The sequence below is a fragment of the Onychostruthus taczanowskii genome, unplaced genomic scaffold (assembly GCF_017590055.1).
Source record: "Onychostruthus taczanowskii isolate IOZ18803 unplaced genomic scaffold, ASM1759005v1 scaffold58, whole genome shotgun sequence".
Taxonomy (NCBI): Eukaryota; Metazoa; Chordata; class Aves; order Passeriformes; family Passeridae; genus Onychostruthus; species Onychostruthus taczanowskii.
Window position 1 is genome coordinate 2,359,380 of NW_024503457.1, and position 21,737 is coordinate 2,381,116.

At 42.4% G+C, this 21,737-nt stretch overlaps 2 protein-coding genes across 5 annotated transcripts in view; one reads left to right on the forward strand and one right to left on the reverse strand.

Annotated features, from left to right (window-relative positions):
* NAXD (NAD(P)HX dehydratase) overlaps positions 1 to 13,842 on the forward strand; it is a 49,296-nt gene extending 35,454 nt beyond the window's left edge. For all 4 annotated transcript variants that reach the window (XM_041418138.1, XM_041418137.1, XM_041418136.1 and 1 more), the window contains 5 exons: positions 1,715 to 1,765; positions 1,844 to 1,948; positions 2,279 to 2,399; positions 10,869 to 10,989; positions 13,444 to 13,842. In XM_041418138.1, the coding sequence (XP_041274072.1) occupies positions 1,715 to 1,765; positions 1,844 to 1,948; positions 2,279 to 2,399; positions 10,869 to 10,989; positions 13,444 to 13,594 (549 nt within the window). In that variant the 3' untranslated portion in view covers positions 13,595 to 13,842. The remainder of the gene's footprint in view (positions 1 to 1,714; positions 1,766 to 1,843; positions 1,949 to 2,278; positions 2,400 to 10,868; positions 10,990 to 13,443) is intronic.
* Positions 13,843 to 16,700: 2,858 nt separating this feature from the next.
* The window catches only part of CARS2 (cysteinyl-tRNA synthetase 2, mitochondrial), a 43,371-nt gene continuing 38,334 nt past the window's right edge, over positions 16,701 to 21,737 (reverse strand). The window contains exons 15-16 of the mRNA XM_041418027.1: positions 19,612 to 19,845; positions 16,701 to 16,865 (exon numbers count right to left, since the gene is read on the reverse strand). Of these exons, the coding sequence (XP_041273961.1) occupies positions 16,791 to 16,865; positions 19,612 to 19,845 (309 nt within the window). The 3' untranslated portion in view covers positions 16,701 to 16,790. The remainder of the gene's footprint in view (positions 16,866 to 19,611; positions 19,846 to 21,737) is intronic.

The following is a 21,737-nucleotide window of genomic DNA, read 5'->3' on the forward strand; positions in this document are numbered from 1 at the left end:
TTGGTAATAACTAGTGCTGAAGAAAACTTGACTGTTGGCCACTGTTCATTAAAAAGCCTGAGGATCAGTCATTGCTGCTGCTGGGTTAGGAGAGAACAAGGGCAGACAGTGTGCTCAGAGATACTGCTTGCTAGAAAGAACACTTTTACAAATGGTCTGTTGTCTGGGCCACCTTGGTTTTGCTTTCAAAGCATGAAACCTCCAGACCCACAGGTGAAATGACATCATACATACTGCTCGTCTCAGATGTTTGTTTGTACATAAACTAATCCTGCTGTGGGGCTGTCAGCAGCAAAGCAACTGAATTAGTTATTATAGTTATTGGTAGATTTCTATCAAGGGATACTCCCTGGGATTTTTCTGGTTTTATTTTAATTGGAGATGTATGTTTACTATTTGTGATTTGTGTTGGCATTGCATGCCTCCTACAGCAGGCAGAGTGGGTGAGATTGCCTTGTTGTGGTGGGTTTACCCTGGCTGAGTGCCGGGTGCCCATCAAAGCTTCTCTGTCACTCCCCTCCTCAGCTGGACAGGGGAGAGAAAGTACAACAAGAGACTTGTGGGTTAAGATAAGGTCAGGAGAGATCATTCACCAGTTACTGTTATGTTGAAGTACGTGAAACAGACTCGACTTGGGGAAATTAATTGAGTTTTATAACAAATGAAATCAGAGTAGGATAATGAGAAATAAAACCAAGTGGTCAAATACCTTTCCTCCACCCCTCCCTTCTCCCCAGGCTAATTTAACTCCAAAATTGTTCATTTCCCTGCTGTCAGTGGTGCAGGGGGTTGGGAAATGGGTACTCTGGTCAGTTCATCACATATAGTCTCTGCTGCTCTTTCCTCCTTGGGGCAGGACTCCACGTTCTTCCCCTGTTCCACCACGGGGTCCCTCCAACAAGAGACAGTCCTGCACAAACTTCTTCAGTGGTCTTCCCATGGACTGCAGTTCTTCACAAACTGCTCCAACATGGGTCCTTCCCATGGGGTGCAGTCCTTCAGGAGCAGACTGCTCCACTGTGGGCTCCTGTGGCCTGGTAGGCCACAGGTCCTACCAGGAGTCTGTTTCAGTGCACGCTTTCCGTGGGGTCACAGCCTCCTTTGGGCATCCACCTGCTCTGCTCCCCTGTGGATTTCCATGGGCTGCAGGGGCACAGCTGCCTCACCATGAACTGCACCACAGGCTGAAGGGGAATTTGCTCCAGAGCCTGGAACACCTCCTCTTCCTTCCTCACATGTCTGCAGGGCTGTAGCTTTCACATATTCTCACTCCTCTCTTCTCTGGCTGCAGTTGATTCAGCAGAGTTACTTTATCCTGTTTTTAAATCTATGATCCCATCACTGTCACTCATGGGCTTGGCTTGGCCAGTGGCAGGACTGTCCTGGAGCTGGCATTGCCTCTGTTGGACATGAGGGAAGCTTCCCACAGTGTCTCAGAGAAGCCCTGTAGCCCCTCTTCCCCCTCCCAAAACCTTGCCATGAGTACACAACACACATACCAACTTGTGGACACTTAAACCAGGGAGAAAAGATTCTGACTGTAAAATTACCTGCTGATATGAAAATGTTCTATATTAGTTTGCAGAATATAACAGATTTTTTCCTATCACTTTGTAAAAACAGCTTGCATGGTCAGATTTGTTGTATGAATTTGGTTAGGATCTTATGAAATCTAAATTAACAAGCATCTTAAAAGTATCTGCCTCTTTTGCAGGGTATTATAGAGAAATCAAAAGTGAAAGGAATTCCTATCATTATTGATGCAGTAAGTATTTTCTTTATTTCAGTCAGTGGTTTAACATTTAAGAACCTATTCAGTAAATGTTCTTACTGTGTTTTGCAGGATGGACTGTGGCTCATTTCCCAGCAGCCTTCTCTTATTCAAGGCTACCAGCGAGCTATTCTTACTCCAAACTATATGGAGTTCAGTAGACTGTATGAAGCCATGGTGAGCTGCTTGTCTTTTTGTCCTTGAAAATAAGTAACTTATTACTGGCTTAAGTATTATGTACTGTTTCTTGTATATGAGAGAAACACTTTCTGGGTTATTATTTCATGGGATGATTGCCACAGCAATGCATATTTTTAAACTGAGCTCTTTTTTAAAGACCCATTTTCATTTTGCATTTTTTAACATTGCAGTGAGTATAGAAAAAAATACACAGAAAGACTGATGATGTTGCTCTTTTTTTTCCCCATGCATATATAACTAGCATGTGTTAGAATATGTTGTTCTAGTAGCAAAATATGTACTGTGTATGGAATTCTTGTGTTGTAGCTTAGAGACCCCGTAGACAGTAGTGATCATCATGGATGTGTGCTAAGACTCAGCCAAGCCATGGGGAATTTGACAGTTGTGCAAAAGGGAGAAAGAGATCTTATTTCAGATGGAGAGAAGGGTAAGTGAAGCCTTCTGCTTTTAGCAATGTGACTTTTCTGTTCTGTTTGCTTTCAGTCAGAGTCCAGTAGAGTGTATGGCAATTGGCAGTATTCCCCGGAAGATTAGAGGGATTGCTGCCTTTGCTGATCACCTTTAGAAGATTTCTGGAAATCAATACCTTAAGAGTGCAACTAAATTTATTTGCTGAAAAGAGTTGCTGATTTTATTTCGCATTTATAGATGTTATATTTTACATTACATGGGTATTGAGAAATTGATTATTTAATCTTTGTGAACTATTTGAAAGTTCTTTATTGAGTTGGTTTATATAAGTGCAGCTGTCATTGCAAAATTGATACAAAATAATACTGTTAGTTCAGGATGTATCAGTGTGTGTGAGAAGTGAAGATGTCTTCTTAAGGCTCATGACCTGCTCAGTTCCTTGGTGCTGTCCATCACGGGGCGGCAGATTAGCTTGTACATATATAACTTCACAGAAGCCCTGACAAATTAAAAATTAATTTGAGATTGCCATTACAACAGTCTCATACCAATGTGGTTTAAAGTATACTTAATAAAATTAGCTGCTTGTCTGATGCTTTTTATACTGATCATGTATTGTGATCAGCATAAAATTAATTCACGAGTGCCTTCGTCACATTTTGCCTGCATGGTCTTATTTCACATACATAACAAGCAGCAGCTCTGCGTTTAATTACTTGAAATGCTAATCTCTGATAAATGTTTATGCTGCTTAAGAACTGTTTTATATATACAGTCAATTTTTCATTACTGGGAGCCATGGAGGTCTTTTATAACAGAGAAGCAGATGTAATATGACAACTGGTTTGTGCAGAGCCACCTTCACATACCCTGTTGGGGCAGATGCTGTAACAGACTGTGCAACAAGTGGGACCTGGAAGCCATATGGTGACATCTCTGTGGGAAAGGACCTTCCTCACACAGTTCCCAGCTTTCCCCACAGGAAGAATTTTTTGTCATATTCGCACCACAGCAGACTTGATTTTGTAACCATGACAGTCAGGCCAGGCTGAAGGGTGGATGAACTCTGCTGGAGGATAAAATGTCTTGACTCCAGTTTATGCCAGCTAGAGAGCTTTAGAGCATTGTATTTGTCTTCTTCCTCTGCTTTTATGTCAACAATATTCTTTTTATACAGGATTGTTGCTTTTTAAATGAACGTTGGGAAGACTGGGTGAGCACTTTAGATTGAGTACATTATCTAGTATATGTCTGTTCTCCTTTTGAACTCTTGAGATAAGTGTATCCCCACACCTGCTGGAGAGACCGGGCAGGTCTCCAATGTCTCTTGTCATGCAGGATTTAAAAAAAAACAGGAAACAAGTGAAGTTCTTTCCAGTTTCAATTTTGAATGTTCATATGTGGCACAAGTTCATGTATGTCTTGTATGCTTTTGGGGCTTTTTCTTGGTTTTATTTTTTTCCCCACCTTGTTATTTGTCTCTGTTGTGTTCTGGTATTTTCTTCTACTAGTGAAGTGGCTTTTGTTTTTGAAATAAAAACAGTTCTGTGCCTTTATAGTAGTTCATTGATGTCCAGCTACAGGCTGCTTTCTTGTTTTTACTTTGGTGTTGTCACTGGTGCTTTGTTGGATTACAGACATTACAGGCAGCATTGCTGAGCTGAGAAAGCAGGTTATAATGTCTGTAACAAGAACTGGTTTTAGAGTTTGCATGACTTTGAAGGAGGTTCTTGAGAATTTTGCAGAAGCTACAGACTTCACCTTCCTTTTAACAACAATGTTCTTTGGGTCTGATCTGCTGGTTGCTTTTTTTAAAAGCTTCTCAAATGCAAAATTAACATTGAGAAAGGAGATTCTTCTGTGTGCTCTGTGGCAAACATGGAATATATTGTCCTGTCAGTGACCTTGAATTTTTCGGGTTTTTTTGCTCTTGTTTTTCATCTGTCTCTTCTTTTGATCTGATGTCATTTTTTTTCAGCTGAGACTACGTACATCAGGGAAATCCAAGGTTATTGGATCAGGCCAGTGTCCTCTGAGCACAATCAAACATTATGAAAAGATCTGTGTACTCCTCTTGCCTTTCATTTGTCATGTCATCATCCATTTGTAGTGCTTAAGCCCTACCTATTAGGCATTTCCTGTTTGACCTCCTGTGTTCAGCATACTGACACTGTAGTTTGCATATATTACTTTTAAACTTTCTCCTTTGGGAAGATACTGCATGTGTGCTTTCCAGGAAAAAAAAAAAAAAAAAAAAAAAAAAAAAAGGAAGTCTCAGGAAAACCAGAAATTCAGAAATTGCAAACTTAACTGCGTAACTTTAGTGTTTTATGCTTAGCTGTTGAGGAAGGAAGACTTTCTGAAGATGACAAATTTTGCAGTAGGAAAGATTGTGTTTGTGAATGCTTTATAGCTTAGGAGTGATTGTAGTGGTTATTTTCACAGTGGTTTTATTCATGAGTCTGTAGGAAATGCAGTAGACAGTTTACTTCTGCTACCTGAAGAAGAAAGGGTTACCAGGTGATTTGGTGTCAGGTATTGCTGAAGAATTACTCTCAGCAAAAAGCTTTGTAATCTACACAGAGAGGTTCAGTAAATTCTGATTGGAAGCTGAAGTTTAGTAAATTCAAAGTAAGATTTAGACAATTAACTAGTACAGCCACATATCTGAAACTTTGCTAGATTTACAAACTTTGAAGTGTCTGGGTACCTCTAAAGTTTGTTTTCACAGATCAGACTAGATGGCCTCAAAGTCACATTCTGTCCTCTGTGAAAGCAGTAGCAGCCCTCCAGTACAAAGGAGGTTTTTCTAAAATTTGTCTCCATTTCAGTAGTGAGCTGCCAATTGGCCTGTAAACGTAATCACCGAGATTTTAAATTAAGTTTTATATACTCTTTTTCTCTTTCCTTTTGCAATTTCACATTATAGCTTGGTCTACAGTTGTTGATTCCCTGCTCTACAAAGATGAGCTTCACCATGCTCTTGGTAGGTGATATCAGTGCCATCACTGACCAGGGTAGGAATGAGTACTCAGCCTATGGGTAAAAGGTAAGTCAGCTTTTATTCACTATGGCACAGCTCTCTAAGGTTATCTTTTTATTATTCTTTGGAGAACTGGTCAATAATAAAGTGTGGTTATACCAGCCTTAGTTCCTAACATGTTTAAAATTTGGTTAGGTCCTTGAATTACAGTGTTTGGATTTTGGCTTTTAAACATTATAGTGAGTTTTTCTGTGTTTGACCACCCTCCCTTCCAAAAGGCAGGCTTCATGGGAACCATCTTGCTGCTACATAGGACTACTTCTACCTGGAACCAGTAGCCAAATTTGGTTTCTCTCCAGTTGCTCAGGTGCAGCTATTGTCAAAAGAAGCAAGGAAGCCTGTGAGGCAGAATCCTAAGTACTGGCTATGGGGTAAAAAGCCAACTCTTGCCATAAGTCCCCCAAGTAGTGCTTCTAATTCCAGCCATTCATCTCCCCACACAGCTGGAATTGAAGCTATTCAGTGCTTGTCACTGCCTGGCTCACTCACAGCTGCTGAGCAAATCTCACCTAGATTTATAACTGAGAGGCAGCACCTTTGTCTCCAGTGCTGCTTCTGCAGAATGAGCATAACTGGGGAGGTGATGGTTCTTGTCCTGGGTGCCACTGTGCTGTCTCTGGCACGTGCAGCCCAGCCAGCTTCTCCCTGGCACTGTTCACCTGGCCCCTGGCCCCTGTGCCTATCCAACAAAACTAATGGAAAATGAGAGTCGTTTTCATCTCAACTTAAATTGACTGCTCTGTTGCACTCAAGGACTTACCTAAGTTTTAAAAGTGTGATTAGGGAATAAAAAAGTATAAGCACCCTTTATATAAAAGCCAACTTACATTTTCCACATCAGTTGAGTTGTTTCTTCAGCCAGACTCGTTAAACTTGGTTTCCCTGTCTGTATGCACTCTGGGACATGTTCCTGGGAATCCATGATCTCCAGCTATTTGCTTTTGTGAACTAACTTGCAAAAGGAAAAAGATAAATTTCTTACTGGTATAAATACATGCTAGGTCAGAGATGTGTGTTGGTAAGAAATTTTACTAAAAATCTGATATTAGTCTAAATCTTGCATTGATGGGGCAAGATTATTCTTGGTAGCTACATTATTTGCATAGAAAATGGAGATCTTAAGCCTTTTAATTAAACTGGAATGTGTTTGTTGTGTGGGGTGGCTTTAGCTGATTGATCCAGTTGGGTCGTATCAGAAGTTAGAATGGTGGTGTCTCATACATGGATTCCTGACCACATTAGGGTGTGTAATACTTCTCCTCTGTAAGAGGAAAACAAGTGCAAGGAATTTGTTCAGGACATCTGAGATTCAGGAGTTAAATTTAAATCTCCAGTCTTTCAGTCTGCCGTCTCAATAAATGTGATATTTCGCGTAGGCTCTTCAGCCTTCTTGACCATCATCAGAACACCTAAACTATCCTATATTTCACATGCCATGCTCTAAATGCAAAAGTAAAAACCACCCCAGAGATTCATTTATTTTTTTCACTGCTGGGTGAGCACGGTGAATCGGGAACAAGCAGACACACACTATCTTTTGTAGTTAGAAAAACTTTAGTTTTCTAACTGTGATGTATCTGGGAGCTGGCATTGTGAATGGTGCTGCCTGCATACAGCCGTATCAAACTCTGTGCTTCCCAGTTAACTTGTAGTGCTTGAAGTCAGCAAAACTACTGCATTCTGATTTTTTTTTTCCTTCAAAGAGAGAACAGCTATTTTCAATTATATAACAGACTTGTATTTTGGTTTTTTTAATTAAGCATATAATACCCATAAATAGGTAATTCTGGACTTTCGGCAGCAGCAATATTTGGGCTGGGAGTTCTTTCAGCTTAAAACTTGGCAATGATACAGCTAGGTGTGTCACCATGGTCTGAATGCTTTCACAAATATTAATGTGTATCTTACCATCACTCCCTTTTCAGCACTACTTGAAGGTATCTTAAACATAGACCTACTAAATAACTTGGCCATAGTTACTCAGAAAGTCTGGGGCAGAGTTTTGAATTGTTTGAAGCCTAAAACTCCTGAGTTTTACTTTACAATATTCTATCAGTGTGACAGCCTTCAGTTTTTTGTTTCTGTTGCACTCAGTACAAATTATTTCCAAACGTTTAGGTACAGAAGGAATCCATGTGATTATATGTGAGGGACGTGTTGTATTTGCTGCCTAAAGCTCTGGCAATATTTATGTGATGTTTACTTGCTGAGATTGTGTTGAAACTGTTGGATAGGACTGTGGCTGTTCTGACTCTAGCAGATCTCCTTGCAGGCATTTCTTCAGTGATGACATTTTTATTTCATCTAGCCTTTTCTTCTGATAGTATATGTGTGCTGCATGGATAAGTGCTAGGGAGTTGGGTAATTTTTTTATTTCCCCGAGAGTTACTTGGTATAGATCAGCTTTCATAAAAAACTGTCTGCTACTTATACTGGGGTGGGTTTTCTTTGATTCATTACCCTGAGAAATAATGACGTCAGATTGGGTTGCTCAGACCTGTTAGAAGACAGAACTAGACATCCTGCTGTAACAGGCAGCTTGACCAGCATTAATTGTGTGTTTTATAGTTTTATAGTGTCAGGGAACTATGACTGAACCTCTCCATTGTTTTGATCCAGACTGGTGTCAAACTAATTGACCTTAAGTGGCCCTGGCTGCTGCCTTTTCAAAATTGACACACTGTGGTGATTTCAGCCTTTGTAGTTTCCGTGTTGTCCCACGTGCAGTCGTCTTGGTCTCCTCAGCTCTTCCAAGAGCCTTGTTTTCTATGTTTGCTGATGTACATGCCCGTCCCTAGGTGAACATGCTACAGCCTCACTGAACACATCAAAACCAGCTTCATCCTCACGTAAGCAGAGCTTTGTGCATGTTTCCAGGGAACAGAGCTGTCCACCTTCTTGGCATCATAGCTGACTGTTCAGCCACGTCCAGCTGATTGAGGTCTTGTAACACTGCCGCTGGTTGTGACTGCTCAGTGCAATGAAAAGGCATCACCCCCATGGTCCTAAAAGAGCAGCTGGAACTGTCTTCACAGCAGGGCTCACACATGCAGTGGGGGATTTTGCACTGGCAGAGTGTGAAGACAGCAGTTTTGTTTTGCTGTTCTAGAAGGGTGAGAAAAGCATCCCATGTTGATTCGGCAGTATGGCGATTTGTCTTGATGCCACTGTGGGATTCTTTCTTATATTTTAAAAGCTCTTAATAATGGCTGTAATTCAGAAGTGCTTTTAAATCCTTTTCCCATCGCCTGTCATCATGTTCATCATCCTTTTGTTTTGAGATGTTCTTTGATCAGCCGAGCCTCTGCACAAGAACTGTGTTATATCTCCCTCCTCATTCAAGTGAATTTTCTCTAGTTCTGGTTCTTTGAAGGTATTCCAAGGATTTGTTTTCCAGCATCTGTGTGCAGAGTACAAAGGTCTGCTTTTGTTGTTGCCTGTGAGGTAGTCTGCACATGTTTGAGACTTACTTTTTAAAACCACAAACAAAAGACCACTTTTTTTTTTTTTTTTCTTTTTTTTTTTTTTTAGCAGAGTATTATAATTGGCCTAGTTTGAGATCTTGCTTTCCTGTACAGCTCAAAAGTGACTGGAAGGTTGTGGGGCTACAGAATAGTGGCAGATGGTGACATACAGCTAATAAGCAGGGGCTTGAGCTCAGCTGTCAGTCAGAAGGCCCCAAAGCTTTTGAACAGAGGATTTCCATCCTGCCTCCTGCCAGGAGTTCAAGCCCTCAAAGTGAAAATCCTGTGAGATAGCATCTTCAAAGTAGTAGAATTAGAGGTAATTTCTCCAAAACACTGTATTTGAAATAAAAATAAGAATAAATCACTCCACCTAAAAGGGCATACCTTCTTCAGATAGCTAACTCAGAAGGGCATTACACTTGTGAAATTTGACATTAGCTACTGCTCACTGAGAAACACATCCAGAATCTTAATTTGAAAGGGGGAGGGGGAAGGGGAGAAGAGTGATTGGGAAAATGAACTGCTGGCAAGGCTGCAGTGGTGTGTTCTGTGCTCGTGGTGACTAATGAATCTTTGCCCTCTCAGTGGCAGCAAACACGCACAACTGCCTGGCCTTGTGAGCCCCACAATTACTGCTGGAAGGATTACTAGGAAATGGAAGTGAAGAACAATTCTTTGCTGTTGCACATAACAAACTGGAAGGGATTTATTGGCATTAGGTAGTTTTTTTACTTGCGAGTTAGGAAGATGTATCTGCAAGTCCTTCAGTTCTGTGCAAATTTTTTCCTGTAGTTTGAGAAGAAAAATTTTTTCAAATGTTAAAAATATGGGCAGTACTCCCTCTAAAACACCTGGGCTGCTGTGTTTGTACTCTTTGGAGAAAGCCCAGGCTTGAGGTAAGAGCTGTTGTCCAAGCAATGCCTGGCCTTGCTTTATCCTTTGCTTGTATATTTGGCATGCTCAGCAGCACACAAGTGATTGTGTGCACAGTCCTGAATCCTGCAATAGCTCACTGGAGATGCTAAGGATCACACTTGGCCAGTCATGATTCCGCCAGCTCTTCCATCCTCCTAGGAGAGGAAAATAAATTTCTCCTGGGTTTTGTTTTTTTTCAGAGCCAAGCAAGAAAAAAAGCTAAGGGTAGGTACATACCCACAAGAGAGTTTGGAGAAGGGTAGCAGAATTGATGCTGTATTCTTTTTATGTGCCTTATATGTCCTCCAGGCTTCCTGCTTGGTCTTGTTGAGAGTGGAGAACAAAGGAGTTAAATGTAGTGAAACCATTTGTGTGTTCCTCATAGTTAAAGCTGCACAAAGAGATCAGTTTGATCAAGGTCCTTTGTATATTTAAAATAGAAATGTAACATCTGATATCCTGACACAGCCTCTCCACAGTGACACTGCTGACAGAAACATACACGGATGGTGAGGACACTGTCGAGTGGCAGAACAAAAATAAATCTGTCTTGCATGTGCTTTTTACAAAGCCTAAGGAAAGGGCTGTTTCAATAAAATATTTTTGTGATGGATATGGTAGAACATTTGAGGTTTTAGTTCTGTTTTGCATTTGCTTTTTGTAAGCATGTTGGTTTACACTGGCAAACTGAAGGTCAGAGACACTGAAGAGTTACGTTTGTGCAATGGCTTTGTGGAAGGATCTGGTTCAGTTTGGGGTGATGGCTCATGATGCCTCATGAATAACTAAACTCACCTGTGCAGGCTGAGTGAAGTGGAAAAAGTGTGTGCATTGTGCAATGTTATGTGCAAAGGATTAAAAGATAATGAGAAAGGTATTTTTAAAAATGTTAATGCATTTTTTTTAAGAACATTTTTTTTAAGTATTCTGCTGCCTGTGTTAAGTCTCCCACCTGTTAGTTGCTGTGTGCCTCAGAGGGTGGCCCTTGCAGCTGCAGTGCTGTCATTGCAGACAGAGGGATAAAAGCACATGACGCTGGTTTTGGTTTGTGTGTTCACAGTACTTGTGTGCAGTCACGAAGGAAGCAGCCGGAGATGTGGTGGACAGGGGGACCTCCTTTCTGGTTCTCTTGGAGTCTTGGCACACTGGGCGTTTGTTGCTGGAGCTGAAAAAACAAATGGGTATGAATATTAATTAATCACTTATTGCTGTGAGTCTGTGTTCACCTATGGTAACTGTTGTAGACCTGCTATTTTATAAATTTCCAAGTGGAATTGGAGATTTTGGTAAGAAAATATCCATGTACTTTTAAAAAGAGTGTTCTAGAGCAGTCTACATAACAGTAATAATTATAGTAAGACAAACCCTTCAGTAATCTAACATCTCCCAAGTCTGGGGCAGAAGAGGAGCCTCTGGATCTGTTCATAAGGACATTTATGTATGAGGTATGTGTTTTCAAAACAATTGAATGTAGGCAGAAAGTAGAAAGGATAAATAAGTGGTAGTCATTGGCAATAACATCTCTGTAATTCAAAAGACGTGTTGTTTGGCTTTGTTTTTTCTATGCTGGTGAATCCTCCTGCATTGTGGCCATGTAATTCAGTGGGGCAGGTATGTTGAAACTTGCAAATAAAATACAACTTCAAAGAGAGTAAATCTTTTAAGGCCAAATGGCAGTCCACTTTGGTTGTACATAAAGCAGCCATGCAGATGGCTTTTGGCTTTTTAGTTAAATTACATCAGTTCCTGCTGAACTAGCTGGTTCAGATAGTCATGGAGTCTTTCTGTGAAAGTATCAGCTTCAAATAAAGTTGAAAGGAATGTAAGCAGTCAGGGAGTTAGTCTCTCTTTTCAGTAAGTCAGGAGCTGTGGAAGCTCGAGGAGTGGAGACCTGTAGTCTTTGGGATGCTGCATGTGCACAGTATCAGATGTCCCCAGGAGTTATCCAGGCTGTGTTTGTGTTACCACAGGGGCACTGCACAAGGTGCCCCAGGCTTCAGAATTCTAAAATCTAACACACACAATCTTGGTTTCCTTTGTCGTTCTGGGTATCTGAATTTGCAGCTGCCACTAAAGGAGGAGTTCTGTTTTAAGTTGTTAAAAGACTGACTTCATTTTTGCATGGGGTACAGCACAGCAGTATTAAATTGCTGGAGAGATTAGCAAACACAGCATGTGTTTTCCAGGCTCTCCTGACTTGAGCTCCTGTGGCTTTTCTAAACAGCTCACTCAGAATCTCCTTTATTTTATAGATGAAGGAAAAGTATAATTGGCATGAGCAATGCACTGTGTCTCCTGCAGTGGTGTTAAGGTGACCCTTCACAGACACCTGCTGTACCAATCCTGCCTGCCTCATGTGTTGCAGGAAAGGAGGAGCTTTTTGGGTTCAGTGAGTCAGGGCATCTGTTCGGAGACTGCACTGCAGGCAGCCCAGCCAGTCCTTCCAGCTTGTGCCTGGCTCTGGCATTTCAGAATGGCTCTGTACAGAGAGGTTTTCAAACACTGAGATTGCACAGGCTTTTCAGGGGTGCTAGTGGTACAGTAGGCAGGATTCCTCACTTGAGTAGAGAGGATGCTGATGTGTTTGGTGCTTTAGCTCCTTGAGCCCAGGAGCCTGTACACAGCTCTTGTTTCACAGCAGTATTTGGGCATCAAGGATTAACTCTCAAGGTGGTTTAAATACACCTGCACCTTGATGAGTACATGGAAATTTTGCTTAGGTAGCATCTAATTGTAAAGTCATGTCCTGCTTTGTCTGTGTTTTACATTGGGATCCTTCACAAAACTCTCACTTGGCAGAGGAGTCAGGAGGTCTTCAGTGTGTTCCAGGCAGCAATGCTCAGCTGAGTCTGAGCTTTTTGAGGTTTTTGATCTGCCAGACCTGAAGCACAGCACTGGCTGCTGAACTATTCTGCAGTTGTTTTCTGTTTTAAGGCAGCGGATGAAAAGCAGCCTATGAAAAGATGCTCTGGAGGTGAAAGGTGGAGGTGGCTCTGGACTGTGCTGGCTTCTCTGGGGGAGGTTCAGCATTACAGATCTGGGTCTGGGTACACATTCGTGGGTAGTTCATAAGTGTGAAGAGGCATTACAGCAGTGCTTTAGCTTGTGGTCTTCACTTGCCACTGTACCCTTTTAAAGTGATCTAGTGAAGGCCCTGGAGCAGACTCTATGGCCCTGCTGGAAATCATTTCTTGTCTGCAGCCCCATGACCTTCCCCCACGCTGCAAGACAAAAACTAAATGGAGTTACCCAGATAATGGAGAGGAAAGGGAGCCGAAAGGCTGTCAGGTGAGCCTTCGGTCTTCCTCTGAAGGAAAGCATGAAGCTTCACATCAGTAAAACTAGATGCAGAACACCTTCTCCACTTTTTAAGCCTGTTGGCCTTTTGGGTGCTTTGGCCCTGGTGGTGTTTCTCACTCAGTCACATGCCGTGCCATGGGTAGGGAAGTATTTGATTCAGAAAAATCACATGAAGATGCTCTGCAGTGCAAGAGTGAGAGCATGTTTGCTTAAGAGGCCTTCCTGGCGGTGCTAATATTTATGGGTATAAAGATGATGTCCACCACCTCACAGATTGCACAGAAGTGTTGGGATTCTCTTTATAATGTTGTTTTTTGGTTTTTTCTTCCTTTCAGTCAAAATCCCTTTCTAGTGGCTGCATTTGGAGCTTGCTCTCTCACGAGGCAGTCTAACCACCAAGCCTTTCAGAAATTCGGACGTTCAATGACAGCCTCTGACATGGTTTCAGAAGTTGGAACAGCTTTTAACAAACTTTTTGAAACCTGAAGCCAAAGCAGCAAAGAAGAAAAGAACAATGACTGCAAGAGTAATTACATGTACCGTAGAATTTACATAATGCACCCTTTCAAGTGCTGTAGCAGCATTGGTATGTTAGGTAGATTTTTTTATTTTTAAGAATAGAAAAATATGATTAATGTAGATATTTTTTAAGAGTTTGGAATACAAAAATGTTTTGGCTGAAATAAGCTGTAGTTGCAGATCTGTTATAATATAATAAAACTAAACTGAAAGTATTCCTCTGTTCTTTTTGATAGTTATTGAGCAATAACTAAAGTCTGAACAGCAAAAAAAAAAAAAATGCACTTGATACTTAGATAAAATTCTTCCACCAGCTCAACTGAATTTCTTGGATTTCACCAAGGTTGTCACTTGTCATTCTTAGACCCTCTGTCTAGAATTAGCTATTGCACTTCATTTTTTGCTATGCTAGTAGAGTAAGAAACAAAAAGTAAGCCTCTTTGGAAAGGGAATGCATGAGAGTTGCTGTAGATTTTGAATGTAGTTAGTTGCCTTCTCCCATTCCTGGTCCTAGAGGCAGCATTCATTTAGACAAGGCATCCCTTCCTGCAGTGTCTTGTTAGTTTTTTTAAAAGGTTCCCCCTTGGCGGAATAAAGATACGCTGTAGGTATCTTGGCAGTAAAATTCATTAATAATTAGGCTTACCTGGAAAAGAAATAAATTTGTGTTTCTTTATCTGGTCTTGACTAAACATAATGAACTTGTGAAATTGTCATTTGGAGAGGTACTAGGTGGGGCACAAAACTCGGTGATACCCAGCAGAACTCGTTCAGATCTCAGTGATCATGGAAGAGTGAAGTGCTTCTAAAATTCCAGCTGCCTGCTGGGTTAGAGCTCAGAGCAGCCCAGCACACAGATCTGTAGGTGGACAGCGATGAGCCAGCGGGAATACAAGTTGAAGGAACAAAAGGCAGCCCATGGCTCGTACCTGTACCTTCGGAGCAGAGTGCAGGCAGCACGTGCTGCAGGTCAAAGGCAGGAACAGAAATACGGTGGTCAGTCTTTGAGCTTCAGGTGCAGTACTTAGTATTGCAAAAAGCAGGAGCTTTTAGAGCAAAAAGCATAGCGGCTTTTACTTGATCTTTGCAGGACAGACAGACACTGATCTGGTGCACTGGCAGAGCAGGCAAGCATTAGGTGTAAAGCAGAACTTCCGTGGGCTTTTGCACAGGACCATTCCTTAAATTTTTGGAGATTCAGTCAAAGCTTGTAGAGACTGAACACGATTGGAGAGGGAGGCAAGTTCATGCAAAGAAAATTTAAGTGGGTGCTGCCCTTGACCCTCCAATCCAGCTCCAAGCGTTGCTGCTCATTGTAGTGCCGGAAGAAGCACAGAACACAGGGGATGTTGCCTTTCAGCACAGCCACCCCTGCAGTGCTCCCAGCTGGAATGTGGTGTCCCAGACCACTCAGACTGTTCTCATTCCTTGCAATAGCTGCCTGCAGAAAGCACCCAGAATCAGAAAGGCTACTCCAAGTATTTTCCTTCAGCCCTTAGAGTTGGTATTTATGGATGCACTGTGACTACTACCTCACCCTGATGCATTTTTCTTTTTCTTTTTAAACCAGTTACCTATTTTTAAAATAGGTTTTTCAGTGTTTGCTTGTGTTGCTCTATGAGGGTTCACAGACTACTCTTAAGAAATGAGGTTTTAGTGTTTAATTTAAGCAGTTTTGTAAACTGTCTGCATCTTTGGGGAAACTTAAGCTATTATTTCCCCCCCCTTAAATGTATTTGAGAAACCTGACTACTTTTAAATGAAATCAGAAAGTTAAAACTGATTTTAAAACAGCTACTGCCTTTATAATAAGTGATTTTTTTCTTGTGATTAGAATATCAGTGGTATTATACACTAAATGACATGTAGTCAAAGTCAATCAATTAACAGCTCAGTACAGATTTCAACTTGTCCTGTTGGTTTTAAAGCTACACAGAAGTTGTAACTCTGTTATTCACTAATGTATATGAATTGTTACAATTTTTAAACATTCTGGAAATGTAGCAGTTTCTTTTGGTAGGAAATAAAAATAATAGCAATTGACTGGAATTTGTTTGGTGTGTGCTGATCCCATTTGCTACAGCAGCTGAGCTGCTGCTCACCATTAGCTCTGTTTTGCTAGAACACTGCCACGAACAAATGTACAATACCAGCTGTGTCAAATAAGCACCTGTGCCCCAGTGCTGAATGAAGAGACACCCCACTCTTCTCTGGAAGTACAGATAATGTAGCAGAAAAAGAGCTACACATTTCATTCTCAACAGTATAAAAGAAAGCCTTTATCCTTTTGAACAGATACTTTGAAAACACACAAGTGCCTTGCAGATGAACCCATGGTCTTGGTTCTTATGTCTTTGTAAATTGATTTAAAGAAAGTGGAGGTAGCAGGTAAGTACCAGCCCTGTATCAACACAGGCCCTAGAACACAGGTCACCTCAGGTGTAAGAGAGGCTCTGCCCACAGACAGCAGCCATGGCCAGCAAAAAGGTAACTGAACAGGTTAAACTTACTTTATACTAATACATATACATCCTAATTTTATCTTCCCAATTCTGGAGAGATCCTGAGCATGCTACATGCCCAGTGCTAGAGAAATCTTGTATGCTGTGCAAAAGCAAACAGAAGTACCAAGCCTTACAGGTAACTGGACACCATATTATTACAGGTAAAGGTTTCACAGGATCAAAGCAGCACCACTGCAATAAGGAAATACTTCAAGGTTAAAAGTACCCCCCATTCCTATGTCTGAAAGGAAGAGAATTGTCAGACAAACAAGCATAAAACTTAAATGTTTTCACCTTAAAGACAGGCCTAAGTGCTTGCCTCTGCCCTCCCTATGTTTAAACTCTGCCTCAGGTCAGCAACAGGGGCTGAGGGCAGATGACGAGCCTTTGGCTGGGGCAGTTCCTGCAGTAGAACAGAGCCATGCCTCATGGTGTTAAATCAGTGCAGCTGCTCCTGTGCTGCCTTGCATTCTGCATGCTCCCACCACCTGTGCTGCAAGGCCTGTATTTATTTACCAAGTACTAGTGCCAACAGTTTTGCTCAAATTGCATGCTATCATTTTTAGCCATTCTGTTCAACAGATTTTATTTTGAAAGAATTTGTATTTACAACAGTTGCTGAAGTAGCTGAAATAAAAAACAAGTCCAAGGATGAAGGATCAGCTTTTTTTCTCAGTCTGCTTCTCTGTCTGGCCTCCTTCCACAATTTCCCAGGTTGAAACAGCAGCTCTGTCCTGTAAGAGAAAGTAAGCAGGTCAGTCCTGCCCAACTGGATCACAGGTTTTTTAACCAACACACACTCAGCAAAGCTATTCATCCAATTGAGCAAAAGAGGTGGCAATACAATCTCACAGGAATGCCACTGCTACTGATAATGCTCAGAGTTGTAAAACAAAACTAGACAATTTTTCCTATCTCAGAGGAAAGAAATACAGAGTAGAAATGTCACCTCTTCAGTGTGGAATGCTGCAGCAGGATGCAGCCTTTCATACGAGTAGCTACACTCAACTCATGCAATCTTATTTTCAAGGCTCAATGGCTCATGTTCCTGTCTCATATTGAGAAAAAAACTCAATACATACAAATACATTGCTGAACATGTTTGATCTGAACTCAGGACAGAAGCCTGCTGGTTTTTGTCTCTGTAATGTGATACTGTCATATTTTTGAACAGCAATATTACAGCTACATTAAACATTCTATTTAGAACCAGCTGTATGATTGCAATGGTTGAAAATAAAAGTTAATCTGAACATTGACACACAACGTTCCATGAGCACTGACTAATGAGAGCAACTAGAATTGTTGAATCTTTTTTTACATGAAATTGAAAACTTTTTGATGTCTAAATAAAAATGAAAACTTTTTGATGCCTAAACACATTTTACTTGGTACCATAGGTTCCAAGCATCCACAATGACAAGACGTGGATTTTTTTAAATCAGTCTGTTGCAAGATATGTAACTTCAGCCAACATCCTTTGCAAGGAGCAACCTGACAGAAGAAACCAGACTAGGGAAATGACAAGCTAGAACCTGAAGGAGAAACTACCCTTTCTACAAAGCTGATTTTTAAGAAAATTAAGCTTCTATTCAAGCCACACTCTCCCGGCCCTGCCTCCAACCAGGCGGGTTCCCAGTCTGCACTGGATGGAGCTGAGGCTTGTCTGCTTCATCTGTTCTGCTGCTTTTCCACCTGCACATGGACTTCAGGAGTTGCTGGCTCGCTTGAGCCTCACGTGACAGAGGGCAGCGTGCTGGCATTAATGCATGCACACTGAGAGGTTCAAACATTTTGTGGACATGAGGGCCTGGGCAGAAATGAGAAATTCACGTAACTTCCTCAAGCAATTATTAGGCAAGCAGGACCCCTGTTAGGTGCTGTTTTACAGGGGCATTTTGGCATCAGCTGACCCAGCCATGCAGACTCATGATGAGCAAGAGGGTGGGGAGAGCCCTGATTTGTGTAGGCTGTGTCTTGTTGCACATGTGCTTTGGTGAGCCTGTGTGAGGAACTGCAGAGCTGCATTACTCAGTCTGCAGGATTCTTTGGGATCTGCAAAAGCAAGCTGTAAGCTAACTTCACAACACGCCTTCAGCTACTTCCACAAGTAGTATCAGGAAAAAAAGGAGGAGTTCAGCTTCAGATGCTTGCTCTGTGTGTGCTCGTAAGTGCATTTATGCTGAGCTTCAGGTCATTAAGTTTTTTTTTTAAATAAATTGAATGGTTTGAATCTTGGCTCAAACTAATTTGTGGGGTTTTTAACTGTAAATCCCCTTAAAAACAAACAAAAACAGATATGCAAAAGAATGGAGGTGGAGCTGCAGCATTTTTCCAATAGATGAAAAGGCAGGCTGCTTCTCCAAGACTGTCTCAGCACAGCTGTTTGGATTTGCAAAGTTGCTTGACAGGTGAGAGTAGTGGGGATTTACAAACAAGTTAAGGGCAGCAGATGTTGCAGCTTCCCTTTCCTTTCACAGCTGCAGCTCACCACCACCACCACGCTCTGCCCTCACCCCGGATTTTGCTGGCACGCTCGCTGTCATCCAGGAGAGGAGAGCGCTGACCACGCTCTGCTCCAACAGGAGCGGCGACAAGTGACAGCCCTCACGCTCAGCAGCTGGAGCGGATGTGTGCTGACACTCCCTGATGTCATTGTGCTTTCCATCCTCCCACTGGTAAAACGATGGGACCAGACTTGCCAGCATCAGTTCCCAAGGAAAGGAAAAATGAACAGTATGAACTGGATGGAGGAAGAGAACGATGGAGGATTATTGTGCACTCAAGGAGCAACGCTGACCCTCGCCTCACAGAGGCAAGAAGGGCATTGACCAAGAGAACTGGAAGAAGTAGCACTTTAAAGAAGTAATGCAGGTCCTTGGAACCAGGAAAAGGCAGTAGTGCCATAGAGAGTCTTCTCTCGAGCCAGAGATTCCATTGAGATAATGGGAAGAACACTGGCATTAGGTGTAGGCTAAAAGTAGAAAGATAGAGAGAGGAGCAGTACAGGAATCAGGCAAAGTCCCTGTGGCTCAGGAACAATTGGGAATGAAGCACTGAAGATGGAAGAGGCTTTCTAATGAAGACTTATTTTTGGTGGGGAGTGTGGGGTAGGTAGAAGGAAGGCATTATTTTCACAAGTCAACTCGGTTTACTTTCCAGTTCCTTTGCAATCTTTTTTAAAGACTGCACACATTACTCACACCCTTCCTTCTGGACTGAACTTGGGCAAACTTAGGGATTTCTGAATAACATGGGATTTTCATACTATGAGTGGCTTGCATGGAGACACAAGGCTGAGGGGGAGCAGAAGAGAAGGCAGCAGTATAGCCAAACAAAGGCTTGACTTCCACCTCCTGCTCTGCAGTCACACAGGGAGCAGGGCACCACACCACAAGCTCATGAAGGGGAATGAAGGACAAAAATATGTTTTATCTTAAAAAGTGACTGATTCTCACAAAGAGGGTTACTGTCTTCTACCTTTATGTGGATTCCAAAGGCAGCAAGGTCTCCACGCAGACTGTCACAAGCCTCCAAGAGGGGCTTTCTCTCCTGCATTAACTGCTTCCTCTTCTCCTTCTGCTCCTGCTTGGGTTCCTCGGCTCCTGCTGTTTCCGGCAGAGCCAGCGCGTAATGCCGGACCTTCGAGCGGAACCTCACCAGCTCTTCAATGACATTGGAGAGCACTGCAGATTTGTCTGCTCCCACAGCCACCTAGAAATCAAACAGGGGGCTTTACGAACATCTGATATTTAAAAAAATCAACATCTGATATTAAAAAAATCAACCCCATCTCCATAGCAATGCGAGGCTTTATCACCTCTCTTAGTTGCGCACCGTCCACATATTTGTAGGATTAAAATGTCACCATCTCACTAATGCTGGACAAAAAGTTACAGTGGGGTCACACTTGGAAGTAATTCAGCATATTGCTGCACAAGAAAGCATTTACCTTGGAGCAGAGTGCTCTCACATGAACACAACACACAGCATAACCCAAATGGGGAATTCATCTCCACAGAAAACCTCGGATACGCCAGAAATGTGCGTAACTTAAAAAGGGATCTGACAAGTTAATGTAAGTAACGCCTGGCAACAGGAATCCAACAAAGCAAAGGAAGCCTAGCCACCAGTTCAGACAGTTCCTTGGTTATAAAAGTCAGAGACACAGAATACACCAACTCCTTACTCTGTCTTTGAGCTCCAGACCACCTTCAGGAAACACAAATCAGGAAAAGTAATTATGTTGGCTTTAAGTCTCCAGTCCATCCTATCTCTTCTCCTTTCATCTACAGAAACCCTTCCCAAATCCACAGAACTTTCATCTGATCCACTTTACCCAAACTTTCAGCCACTCAAAAAAAAACCTGACAGAAGCAGCAGCTACTGCACACAGGGCGTGGATATTTCCTGGCTGCAGCCGAGCCCCTTCCTCCCCTCAGCCACTTCCAAGCGTCCCTGGCCTCCTCTGGCTTGGCAGGAGTCTCACTGGTCAATGCCTCAGGAAAGGAAAAGACTCACTCCTCCTGCAGAGTCCTGCTCCAACAGCTGCCAGGACAGGAGCTTGGAGTCGGCTGAAGAGGAAGGCCACTCCTCAGCACTGGCACAGCCAGGCTCCTGATCTCACTCCTGGCAGAGAGACCATCCCTGTTTCTCATTAGAGGCAAATTCCCAATGGGGAGCAAAAGGACAAACCTCCAACAAACAAGAGAACCTCACCGTGGTGTTTTACCACTAGGACACGAGAGCAGGAGCACAAGCACACCAAGGCCACAGGCAGAGCTCCTGGCAGCAACATCATCTGGGAGCAGAAGGGCAGCTGAGTAATTGAGGCCAGAAGGGACTGGGTTTAGTCACCAAACAGCAGGATGAAAATGAAAGGGAGCAGAGCTTCAGAGGTCACAGACAAAGAGGAGCAGGAGGAAGTGAGGGGGAAGCTGTTGAAGATTAAGAGTTTGAAATGCAGTGAATTCCCCAAAATATGCAACCATACTAAAGAAAAAGTTTATGAGATTGATAAAGGTAATAAATCTAAGTGCCAGAACGCTCCATAGTAACCTGTGGCAGGATAAATATTTAAATACAGAAGGGAAAGCCACGATGACGGGAACAAGAAACATGCCTCTACAAACACCACTGAAAGAGTTCAAACCAGGCACCTAGTGGAGTGAGCGCCTTCAAAAGGAGGACCAGCTTTAGGAGATGAACCAGTCTGCCACATAAAACAGCCTCTCAGGGCTGATCTCAAATTTCTGGCCCTTGCTTACTCCACAGATTGGCCCCAGCTGCACCTGCAATACACTCAACACTCAGGACTCTTTGGGAGAGCAAAAGCTTCCCAGTTCTAAAACAGGCACGATGGTTTTCACACATCACCTTTCCAGATGGATTCATCTTACCTCCCTGTGGATAAGATCTTCTCTTTCCAATGCAGAGGGAGAGACAGGCTCTCTTATTGTAATACAGCACTAGACTGAGATGAGCCATTCCTTAGCATCCCCACTGATGACTTCAGAAGCACAGGCAGCTACATTAGGCTGATTAGCTGAGATGAATCCCAGCCCAGGAGCAAGACAGACCCACAAGCTACATGCAAACATCCAAAT